This window comes from Monodelphis domestica, chromosome 2 (assembly GCF_027887165.1).
Source record: "Monodelphis domestica isolate mMonDom1 chromosome 2, mMonDom1.pri, whole genome shotgun sequence".
Lineage (NCBI taxonomy): Eukaryota > Metazoa > Chordata > Mammalia > Didelphimorphia > Didelphidae > Monodelphis > Monodelphis domestica.
In genome coordinates this window covers 432,289,096-432,301,918 of record NC_077228.1, presented here as the reverse complement: position 1 = coordinate 432,301,918, position 12,823 = coordinate 432,289,096, and the positions used below count along the sequence as shown (strand labels likewise).

The following is a 12,823-nucleotide window of genomic DNA, read 5'->3' as shown; positions in this document are numbered from 1 at the left end:
TGTTCCACGCTTTACGGTCTCTTAGTGTGTTAGCCGCTAAGTCCTGTGTGATCCTTATGGGAGCCCCCTTATATCTGAAGCTCCTCTTCTTGGCTTCTTGTAGGATTTTCTCCTTTTCTTGGAAGCTCTTGAATTTGGCAATTACATTCCTAGGGGTTGTCTTTTGGGGATTTAGTATAGAAGGTGTTCTATGAATCCTTTCTATTTCTATGTTGCCCCCTTGCTCCAGAACATGGGGGCAATTTTCTTTTATAATCTCCTGTAGAATAATATCGAGTTTATTGTTTATCTCTGTTTTTTCTGGGAGACCGATAATTTGGAGGTTTTCTCTTCTCCCTCTGTTTTCCAGATCTGTGACCTTCTCAGTGAGATATTTTATGTTTTCTTCTAATTCATTAATCTTTTGGGTTTGCTTTATTTATTCTTGCTGTTTTATCATCTCACTTTCTTCGAGTTGCTTGATTCTGGTCGTTAGGGACTGGTTTTGCTTTTCAGCTTTGTCTGCCCTTCTATTGGATGCTTCGAGCTCTTTTTCCAATTGAGCAGTCTTATTTGTCAAACTGCTGATCTCTTTCTCCCATTTTTCTTTCCAGGTTTCTATCTTTTGGATAAGTTCCAGTTTGAGATCTTCCAGAGCTTGTTGATAGTTTCCATTTTGGGAGGCATGTTCTGATTTTTTTGGGGTTTCCTCCTCATTCTCCTCTTTTCCTTGAGTACTTCCACCATAAAAGTTTTCAATAGTCACTTTTTTCCCTTTCTTCCTGGAGGCTTGATTTTGGGCCATGTGCGCCATCCCTTTGGTGGTTTTATTCCCCTTTCCGTTTTGGTCTGGGGTCTGGGTTATATGGGCGGTTTTTCTGTGAATTTAGGTTGCTTCAGACTAGTTCTTCCCAACCTCCGAGGTTTCTTAGAGTGCTGGGTCCCTGATCACAGCCACACTGCCCAGGTGTTCAGCTCCGCCCAGATAATCAGCGTGTGGTCCACCCCTGGTGTTTAGCTCCGCGGAGATTTTCAGCGCAGCCGCCCCAAGTACAGCTCCGCTGACCCCCGTGCTCAGCGCCGGGTTCTCCAGTGAAACCGCCCTGAGACGTTTTTTCCTGGCAGTCCCCAGATCCCAAGGACCCTGGAGTGTCCCCCCCCCCAAACAGAGACATTCCCCACTCACTCGCTGTCCCGGTGAGTGCTCAGGTAGCTCACTCTGGTTTGGTGGGGGAGGTGGGGTAGGGGAAGGGTGGCTCAGTTTTTTTTTTTCTGTGCAAGCTTTTCCTCCTTCTTATTATAGTGTGGAAATGTTCAAGCCCCACGTACCTTCACCTCTGTGGGATACTGGGGAGTCCTGTTCCGCCAAAGGTGATTTTTATGCTCCTTTGATGTAATCTGTTTCGTTCGGTGCCAGGGAGAGGAAGCGTGTGTTGTCTAGATTGCAGCCATGATTACCCGGAAGTTCTGTTGTTTTTTTTTTAAGAAACTTATTTAAACCTCTTTTTTTGCCTCAGTTTCCTCTCTTGTGAGACAAATAACCTTATGCTTGTGAAGTGCCTAGCAAAGTCCCTGGCACATAGTAGACATTTAATAAATGTTTCTTTTTTCTTCTCTTTTTCAATGTCTAGCTTCCTTGCTACTCTAATAATTTTAGTAATACCTAATAATAACATTTATCTGCATGCCTAAATGTAAATTTCTTTTTCCCCCTCATATTTTTTAGAGAATCTCTTGACAAGCTTTCTCAGAGAGGGCAGATATTAAATGAAGAAGGCCATGGGGCTGGAAAAGAAGTACGTCTGGCTTCCCAGCTCCTCACTAGTTATCAGAACTTGCTCAAAATTACGAAGGAGAATTTACGAATGTGCCAGATAGCTCTACAGGAACACCAGGCCCTAGAAGAAGCCCTTCAAAGCATGTGGTCTTGGATGAAAGATGTTCAAGACAAATTGGCTTCTGCAGAGAGCACTGTTGGCAGCAAAACCACCTTAGAGAAAAGATTGTTACAAATCCAGGTAAATGTCTCCAGACAAATGGAGAAGACTGTACATAGACACACACACACATATAGCCAACTAGCTAACTTTTCCTTCCAGTTTTTAGTTTTTCTATTTTTAATCTGAAGAAGCCAGCAAGTCAACAAGCATTTTTTAATCATTTGCTGTGTGGTCAACATTGCTAAATGTCATGAATCCAAAGTAAGACAAAAAAGCAATCTTTCCCTCAAAAAATTCATATTATAATGGAGAAGACAACATGCCAACTACAATGCATACATAAGATATAGGCAAGTTAAATTGTAGATAGTATCAGAGGGGAGGAACTACCATTTAGGAGAATGAAAGGAGAAGTATTTAGGGTTTTCCATTAAAATGGAGCATATTTTAGGTTTTTAGATAGTTCTAAAAATCAATTTTCCACTTGCAATACAGCTTTCTGTATCCCTACCCCAACTTATTTAATTCTATGTTCATTTTCTTATTATTTTTGAAAACAATTCTGAAATAGCTATTTTACAGTTTTTCCTGATAGCTTTACTCCCACAGGCTCACTTATTCAGAGCATGTTATTGGGAAAGGTTTTAGGAGCTCTGAATTGGTGTTTGGTTGGTGAGTTGTCATAAAATATCCTTTTTATGCTAAACAAGCATAGGAATTGAAGCAAGGATTTGATGAAATAAAGAACTTTATTGTAACTACATAAACAGAATGCTTGAAGATTATTGTGAGTTTATTTAAATATTCATTCTCTTTTTATAGGAGATTCTTTTAATGAAAGGTGAAGGTGAAATAAAGTTGAATATGGCCATTGGGAAAGGAGAACAGACTTCGAAACATAGCAACAAAGAAGGCCAGAAGGTTATTCAGACTCAACTACAGACCCTTAAGGAAGTGTGGGACAATATCATGATCACTTCTGTACATGCTCAGAGGTACTTAATTTTTTCTTCCTTTGCTGAAACAACATTCCTTGGTCCAGTAAAATGTAATTAATTGGATAGGAGATGAATTAGAATCAATATGTTTTTGGAAAATTTCCTGGTAAGCAGCTGGCTGACTATGATGTTTTCCGTGTGTTTTTTTCTCTGCACATTGCATAATTTAATAATACAAAGTTGTTTCTTAAAAAGTGAATCACAGAGCCACATTGAAATTAATTTGAACCACTAATAGGGATTAAAAGCATTTAAAAAAATACTAGGAGATAGTATATCTTAATATTGGACTTTATGTAAAGGTGCTATTTGTATATCTTAGACATGGCATTCAGTTAAGAAACATAGATGTAAAATTACTCCCAAAATAAATGTAATAGTACCTTGATTTAACATCCAATTCTAAATCCCAAAGACAACAAGCAACATTATCAGAAAAGTTACCAAATGAGCAAATCTCCAGATCCCCTAAAAGCAAGGACCATTTGGGTAATATTTCCACTTATCTAGGAAAGGCAATTAAATAGTTACATATGTTGGATCTACTTCCCACCTAAGGATGATTACCTGGGATAAAATTTATCCAGTATTCATAGTGAAAATTGGCAGAATTTTTGTCACTTAACTGTATAAATGTGGTTATGTATAATGAATATATTCTCATTTCTAAATGAAAATTAATGGGGGTTTTTAAAGCATTGCCATGGGAGTGGGATATTGGATCACTCCAAAGAGAAGTAAGTAATGTTTTCATTTCACTTATGCAGACTTTAATAGTACCAATACTGATAATATAGTGTTACAGTACTTGACTATTTTTTGTGTTACCAATAATTAGCACAATACCTAGCACACAGTTTTCACTTAACAAAAGTGCTTGTTGCTTGACTAATTGATTTATTTCTTTCATTTTAAACTTTCATTTTAAACTGACAAGAATACCAAAGAATATCAACATGATCTATACAATGTTCTTTCCTTTTAGCAATTTGGAGTCTGTGATTACCCTGTGGAATGATTATATGGAGAAGAAAGTCCAGTTGGAACAGTGGATGGAATCAGTGGATCACAAAGTGGAGCATCCTTTACAGCCCCAGATAGGTCTCAAAGAGAAATTTTCCCTTCTAGATCACTTTCAGTCCATTGTTTCAGAGGCAGATGACCATGTTGGGGCCCTCCATAATGTAATTGAAAAATCCATAGAGCTCTATGAGAAGACTGAGGATGATTCACTTAATGAATCTGCTCAGGAGGAACTGAGAACACAGTTTAATGACCTCAGCACTGTTGCAAAGGTAAATGACTTCTATTATTTAAAAACAATAACAACTACAACAAAAGAAATCCAGATAGCTGCCAGCTTCGACCATTCCTATTGTAACTGGAATTCTTGATGATGGAATACCAGGGAAAATTAACTGTTTTAAAACCATTAGCATTTCCCGTAAACAAAAGATTGCTTCCTAACTCATTTATGACATAATACTAATTTCTTATCTGTGAACGTCATTGTACTGTTCTTCTAAACTTTGAAATGACTAGATTTTGCTTACTTTCTTTTCCTCCTTTTCAACTCCACTGGATTATGGGCAGCTAGTTGGCACTAGTAGATAGAACACTGGGCCTGAATTTAGGAAGAATCATCTTCCTGAGATCAAATCTAAGCCTAAGCCTAAAACACTAGCTGTGTGACCCAAGGGAAGTCACTTAACCCTGTGTGCCTCAATTTCTCATCTATAAAAATAAACAGGAGAAAGAAATAGCAAACTACACTGGTATCATTGCGCAAATTATTCACAAGTAGGATATGGCTTAAATGGCTCAACAACAGTATTCTTTTTAAAAAACATTTAATTTTAATTTTTTTCTATTTTACATGTCAATAGAATTTTTAATAACCATTTTATGACATTTTGTGATCCATGTTCTTTCCTTCCCTCCTATCCCTACACCCATCCCAAGACAACAGGTATTGAATTTGCACATATATTATCATACTATCATACAATATAATAGCTCAGTGTTCATCATATTGTGAAAGAAGACATGTATCCCAACAATAACAACATTCAATTGACTCTATAAACATTTGCTAAATGCCCATGTGAAAGATGCTATACTTAATCTAAGGAACAGAATGATAAAAAGCAACATAATTTTTACCTCCTCAAGAATTTACAGTCTGTTTGCTGTTATACTGTCTACAATTAATAATAATAAATGGCAGGACAGAGATAGATGAAAAAGATGCAGATAAAGTATTCTTGACACAATGACTGGCACAAATAAATAGGCCCTTAAAAACTTTCTCAACCTATCTTGGAATACTTGAGGTATTTTAAGAGTACTTTAAGCTGAGGAAATCAGGGGAAGCTTCAGGGAAGAGTTGAAACTTGAAGGGAGGCTGACCTAGAAAATTTCTGGAGTTTCTTCCAGCTAAGTGATTCTCTGGGATTCTGTGAGTTGTGTGAATTGTGCTAATGTCAGAAGCAACTGAGTAGTGCTATGTATAGAGCTCTGGACTTGGAGACAGGAAAAACAGAGCTTCTTATCTATAAAATTGGGCTAATAATAGCACTTACCTCTCAGGATTGCTATAACTATGAAATAAAATATTATTTGGAAAGTGTTTTGCAAACCTTAAAGGGCTATTCAATGTATCATCATCATCATTTTTAATAAGAATAACACTCTTGAGTCTTTTAGGACCACATATTCTCTCAATAGTGTTCCTACTCATTTATGGACCCACCAAAAAAGTCCTACTCCAATGCCATGTGATTTGTTAAGAATGGTTCTACTAGTGTCAGCAAGGTGACTCAGTGGGTTGAGAGCCAGACATAGAGGCAGTAGGTCCTCAGTTCAAATTTGGTCTCAGACTCTTTATAGCTGAAAGACTGGGCAAGTCACTTAGCCTCCTTTACTTAGCCCTTAACATTCTTCTTTCTGCCTTAGAACCTATACACAGTATTGATTCTAAAATGGAGGGAAAGGATTAAAAAAAGTGCCAGTGATAATGCCGTATTTTAGTATAGGAAAGTAGAGAGATTTTTTTCACCAGTAGTCTAGACATCACAAGATATTCTACTTCTTCTTCTTCTTCTTCTTATTATTATTCCATGGTATTCAGTTAGTCAACATGAATTTAATAAAGTGCATACTATGTACTAGGAACTGTGTAAAGTACAGGGGAACAAAATTGCAAAAACGATCCTTGCTTTCTAGAAGTTCATGGAAGCCCACGGAATGCAGAAAAATATGCAATGTCCCTCAGCCTCTGAAGCTTTTTGATCAGTTAAATGTCATGATAGCATCCCTGCTGACCTATGCAGCAACAGTGGCAGCTTGGTATAAAAGGAGGCATGTGTTAGGAATCACACAGTTTTTAGAACATTTTTAAAAACTTTTGATTCTCTACATGTTTCCAGTGCATTTAACACAATGCTTGCACAGAATCAGTTCTATATAAGGGCTGTATTGCTTTCTCTCTCTCCCCTCTAAAGGTCCATTGTAGAATGAGAAATTGTTCCATAGGAATTAAATGAAATTCAGCAAGTCTTTATAAAGCACCCTAAATTGTACCAGGCATTGGAAACACTAAGAAAAGTATACAATTTACAACATCAAGGAACTTTTATTCTCCTGGGGAGAAGGATTATAACCCTGACAGATTATAATTGACTTGCCCTTACTCACTTAGTTTCTCTTTATTAGAGCTAGGACTTTTATTCGCAGCTTCCTAATTCGAAGACCATTGGTATTTCCATTATATTTTCAACTATATATAAATTTTTCTCTTAATTATGAGTGAGCCAAGATCTATTAAATCTATCTTTTTTGTTATTGATCATGTTATTTTTCTAGAGCATGTTACTGGACACTTATTATGTAGTAGCTGAATATAGAGAAAGATACAGTTTCTTCCTCAGATCTTTTCATTTACCTCCTGTATCTTGAGATATTTAAGATATTTTATTTTTTATTATATTTTCCCAATGACATACAGATAAATTATTCATTATCATTTTCTGACATTGTGTGATCCATTTTCTCACCTCCCTCCTTCTTGAGATGATATAATATGATATAGGTTATACATTGTTCTATCATGCAATGCACATTTTCATCTCCATCACCTTGTGAAAGAAGACACATATCCCATAAAAGAAAACTCATGAAAGAAATAAAGTGAAAATGGTTTGCTTCAATCTTCATTATTTGAGATGCTTTCAAAAAATTTTAGAACATCAAATTGAAAGTTTATCAATATGTGTTGGAAATATAGATCAAGCCTATTATATCTGTGTAATTATTTAATTCTAACAACAACCTATTAGTCTGAGCAACTTTTTCTTTCTTTGTCAGGAGAAAATGAGGAAAGTAGAAGAGATTGTGAAGGACCATCTGATGTATTTAGATGCAGTTCATGAATTTACAGACTGGCTCCATTCAGCAAAGGAAGAACTTCACCGCTGGTCAGATGCATCAGGAGATTCATCTGCCACCCAGAAAAAGTTATCCAAAATTAAGGTCTGTGTCCCTTAAATACAATATAGCTGAGGTAGAGGGTACTTTTTTGTTACTTTTTAAAGCATTTTTTGCAATAAGATATATTTCTATTTTTTAAAATCACATTGCACTTACTCAATTTAATGTGTAACTTCCCCACTGTTTACTAATGAGTATGCAGGAAAAAAAGGGAATTAAAAAGACATTACATGTGTGAACAAAACACAACATTGTTCCTTTGTGTTCCACTATGCAACAGTGCATGTTGGAAAACTATGATGTGAAAGGCTGGGAAAATAAATCCACTTGGTTTGGCTGAGAAATCCGGATACTGTTTCCTAGCAGAGTGAAAGGAAATTCTTTGTTAGGTAATCTAATAAATTCAAGAGAAAGTAACTGGGAATGTCACTGTAGATGTCTGGCTTTGCTGTAGTAGCCAACAGTGAAATGCCATACAAAGGATGGTCCCTTACAGGGGCATCAATGTTTTTCTTTGACTTTGGCATATGAGTACCATTTAACAGAACATCAGCTCTCACATTATGAAAGACTTGGAGATCCTTCAAAACCTTTCACCTGTTGAAAAAAAAAGGTACACATATGGTATAGGGGGAAAATGGTGCAATAAAGGTCAACCTTTTTCTTTTTTCCTTGAAAATTGAAATAGTTGATTTTTATATGAAAAATTGGATCAAAAGGGACTCATCAATGATTTTGTCATATGATTTATTATAAGGACATGAATGAGGCAAGGCTGTAGAGTGGTTTATTTGAGAATCAGGCAAGGGAAGGTTCTAAGGAGATTTTGCCTTGCAACTGAGGACAAAGTTAACTGAATGGTAATTACAATTAAAGTTGTATTCCTTTAAATTCCCTCAACAAATTCTTTTGGAAATCTGTGTCTTAGCTATTAAATATGCTTATTACTCTTTTCTGAGAAAGGTTGCCTAAAATTGTTCCCAAATATCTTAACTACCAACTTAAAAATAATAAAATTCATGGAAAGATTTTCAGTAGTTGTGGGTTTCAAGGTGGGAAAAGAGTGAAGGAAAGATAAGCATATACATCTTTTTTTAACTAAGTACTTTGAATCATACCTAAGTTAGACATATGAGAATGCTATTTGTTGGTATAAGACCTTAAGGAGAAAGACAAGAATCCTTCATCTCCTTATCCCCAATCCACCATCTATCATTAACATATATGGGAAAGTGGTGGCTAAGGAAGATTGTTTTGGTCTGGGAAGTGACAAAGATGATGAGTGAAGCCATTATTCAGTTGGTGTACAGACATATCCTTTCTAGGAATAGTAGTATTGGCTTGATTGTTATTCTCAGATTTGAGGGGGAGGATGGAAGATAAGATAATTCTCTAGAGAACTTTCCTATGAAGTGGATTTATAGGTGACCAGAACTCTAGAGTAAGTGCTGTACTGGAAATTATTATTGATAGAGTATCTCATTTAATCCTCAAAGGAGCTATATTGCTATTATTTTCCTTCTCATTTTACAGATGAGGCTGCTCAGTATTTTAGGCAAGATTTGAATCCAATATTCCTGATTCTGAGACAAGTATTCTATTGATTCTACCATGCTGCCATCTTGAGAATCATTTTAAGAACTAAAATCCAAATAATTTAGCTGACAGAATATCTAATTAAGCTTTTAAAACACTAAAGCCATATCCTTATTTACTCTTGATCAACCCATTTTCTTGTTTTATCCATATGTTGTTGCTGTCCAGTCATTTCAGTTGTGTAATTCTTTGTGACCCCATTTGGGGTTTTCTTGGCAAAGATACTAAAAGGGTTTGCAGTTTCCTTCTCCAGCTCATTGTATAGATGAGGAAATAAGGCATATAGCTTTAAGTGACTTACCCAGGGTCACACACACCAGATTTGAACTTAGGAGGACTAGTCTTTCTGACTACAGGCATGGAACTCTATACACTGCATTACATAGGTAACTTTTCATCTATAGAATGTTACCCAAAATAACATTTAGTCCTTTAGTTTTCTTTGTGAAATTTGGGAGAAGGATGTGAATATATGGATCATAGCCCTTTTAATATATTGCTCCCCCTTTCCATCTTTGTGGAGTTATCTGGTACATGAATAAAAACAAATGGATACAATAGGATCCAGTATTTAAAATAACTATAGGAAATCAACATCAAGTATATAGATAATTACTAACCTGGTACTTAGGTGGCCATGCTGGCTATGTGACCCCCCCCCCCAAACAGATCACTTCCTTCTCTTTAAGCCTGTTTTCTCATTTTTAAATGGAGGAAGGGTGGACTAGTTGATCTCCAAGACATCTCTTCAGCTTTAACTTTCTAGGATTCTATATGTCCAACACTTTTATTAAAAAAAAAAGACACTAATAATCCCATGCCAATTAATAATACAGAGTTTTTAGCTAAATATTCCTATTGATTCTTCATATTTGTGGTTCTCAAAAATATTAAAAAGTGCTTTGAATGGGAAATCTGCTTTAAAAATATGCTTCTTTCTTTTATTGCCTGCACTATATAGGACTAATGTCTGCCCATGCTTGCCGTGAGAGTGTGTCTTTGCTTTCCTGTAGTGAAACATGATCTGAGGTTCTGTCTTGTGCAGTGAGATGAGACTGCAGCTCAGACCATGTGTATAACACTGCTTCCACCACTCCTGTTTATATGTCCTTCAACCTAGGAAGAAAAAAACAAAACATGGTGAAGCTTTATTTACTGAGACAGAATGCCACAAGGAAAGTATTTTAATCAAAACATGCTTGTGTATTTGAGCAATGCTCTCTTTTCAGGGTCCCTGCTTAGTCTATTTCAGGACATCACAGCTTCCTTAAGTTATATTTTTAAAGTTTCCCCTCAAATGTTGACAGTCTCCGCCTACTATAATTTAAGGGGGAGTAGAAAGGGGGTGTGGGTAAAATGCTTCCCGTTCTCTGTGATACACTTGCTAAAAGTTCCTAGCAGGATGGGGGTCCTTCCATGCACCAATTTAGCAACATTCAACCAAAGTGAATCAGAGCCTTCTTGGTTACCATGGCAATATTCCATTACAGGAGTTGATAGATTCCAGACAGATTGGTGCAAGCCGCCTAAACAGAGTGGAGTTGCTGGCTCCTGCAGTGAAACAGAGCACAGCTGCCAGTGGGTGTGAACTTATGGACACAGAGATGCAGGCCCTTCGCTCCGACTGGAAGCAGTGGGAAGACAGCGTCTTCCAAACACAGGACTGCTTGGAGAATCTCGTTAGCCAAATGGCCCTATCGGAGCAGGAGTTCACGGCCCAAGTGGCCCAGCTTGAGAAGGCCCTGGAGCATTTCGGTACCCTTTTGGAAACCTGGTCTCAGCAAGTAGCTCTCTTGGAAGGGAAGAACACAGACCAAGAAATAGTGGATTGCTGGCACCAAGAAAAAGTAGGTTTTTCCATTTGGTGATTATGTTACAAATGGGTTAAGTTCTGTTAGGCTACAAATAATATTTGCTATGAGAGAAGTTAAAATATTCAGACTTTGTGGGAATAAAAGGTTTGGACTCCTAGCTAAATTAGTTTCAATGTAGCATCCCAAAAGTCTTGGTGTGCTTTGAAGGTATTGGAACTTAAATGTTTGGGGTTTTTAATACCTTTTAATCTGTGGAAATTCAGAAGTGCACCAAGGCTTCCGGACATCCCAATATTCTCATAAAACAAACTTTGTTTTAAAAGAAGTTATTTTTAGAGGCATCATATGTCATGGGTAAAGTTTATGGACAACAATGAAATCAAGTTATTTCTTCCCCTGTGATAGGACATTGTAATATGTTTGATCTTTCAGACACTGGGGAAAAAAATGGCCTCTCTGCAGAGGCATAAATAGACTAATGGTCATAAGTTCCTTGTGTGTGAGTGTTTGTGTGTGTGTGTGTGTGTTTACTGACTACTTAATTTACATTGATATAGTACTGCACAGAGGGGACAATTGGATTCTTCTTGAGGATAATAAAGAGTTATTGCCCTGTTAAGTCCCCATTAGTGGATTTTGACAGCTGTATTTGAATTATTATGTTACTAGAACTCCCATTTCACTCCCATTCTTTCTCTCCTTGCCTGTTTGTGTGTGTGTATGTGTGTGTGTGTGTGTGTATGTGTGTACCTTTCTGTCTATCTTTCTATCTGTCTCTTGTTTTGCTGTTTCTTTGAGTTGAAAGACAGAAAAGAGTAAAAGGCAATAAGGAAATTTTAAAAATGAACTTTTACCATGCCTTCCTCTCTCCATTTTGTTTTACTACTAAGATTCTGTGAAAGTGAAATGTACAGTTTTGTGTAATTATGAATCATAGCTATCCTTATAAGGAAGCTAAAGGAAACTTCTGTGGTTTCATTTCTGTTACATTATTTCAGATGTCAGAGAGGGAATATATATTATTTTTAGTTTTACTTTTTGTGGAAAAGGTTTAGTTAATCATAAAAATTTTTACAAATATGGATTATTGGTCTTGTTCAAAGCACATCTCCACCTTAGTTTTCTCCTCTTCCTTCTCCAACTGAGGATTAAATAATCTAGAACATTTTACTGTCTTGCCACTGAATGAGACTTTCTGAGTAATTCCTTCAGGTCCCCTCCCCTTTTTAAGTGGTTCTCGTAATTTTTATTTCTTTCAAACTCTTTTCATTATTCATATTTTAAAGACCTTACTATGGGTTATCAATCAGTTCAAAGAAAAAAGGAGTAAGAAAATTGTAATACCATAATCAATGTTAATATATACTAGACATGGAAAAAAATCTACTTTCTTAATATTTACTTTCTGTTCCATTTGATCAGATTTATAAAGTTAATTAACTAGTATTATAGCATTTTGGAACATAAGAAATTTCCATATAAATTGGAATACATTTTTAAAAGATTTACTTATATTTATTATCATTAATCTTTCAGAATTAATTGCATTTATACAGATACTATTGCTAAAAGTAATATAAGATGGATATGTTTCATAGACAGTACAATAACAAAGGCTGACCTTTAAGAGTACAAAAGAATGCTGAGTCTTTTATCCATTCTGTGTTTTCATGTCAGATATTTCAGGATGAAATAATTACATCTGAATTCTTTAAAAAATTAGTAGCAGAAAGACAATCTGAAAATAAATGCCTGTTACTAATGTTCATTTTAATTAAATTTTGAAAGAATCATAAAATATACTCATTTTGAAAAGTCAGACTTAAAAATAAAAAAAAAGTAAGCACTTTCTCCCTGTGGTACATGTTTAATTTTCATTGGTACTATTTTTGATTCCTTATGTCACATTATTTTATGGGCTATAATGTTTAATAGAATACTCTTAATGCTTATAAATCAGAATAAATATGAATATAATATGGATATGAATATAATAGTTAAAATGAAA

The 12,823-nt window shown here is 35.8% G+C and overlaps 1 protein-coding gene across 19 annotated transcripts in view; it reads left to right on the top strand.

Annotated features, from left to right (window-relative positions):
- SYNE1 (spectrin repeat containing nuclear envelope protein 1) overlaps positions 1 to 12,823 on the top strand; it is a 569,990-nt gene that overhangs the window by 284,570 nt on the left and 272,597 nt on the right. For all 19 annotated transcript variants that reach the window (XM_016428964.2, XM_056818948.1, XM_056818954.1 and 16 more), the window contains 5 exons: positions 1,706 to 1,997; positions 2,742 to 2,914; positions 3,903 to 4,212; positions 7,283 to 7,447; positions 10,492 to 10,848. In XM_016428964.2, the coding sequence (XP_016284450.1) occupies positions 1,706 to 1,997; positions 2,742 to 2,914; positions 3,903 to 4,212; positions 7,283 to 7,447; positions 10,492 to 10,848 (1,297 nt within the window). The remainder of the gene's footprint in view (positions 1 to 1,705; positions 1,998 to 2,741; positions 2,915 to 3,902; positions 4,213 to 7,282; positions 7,448 to 10,491; positions 10,849 to 12,823) is intronic.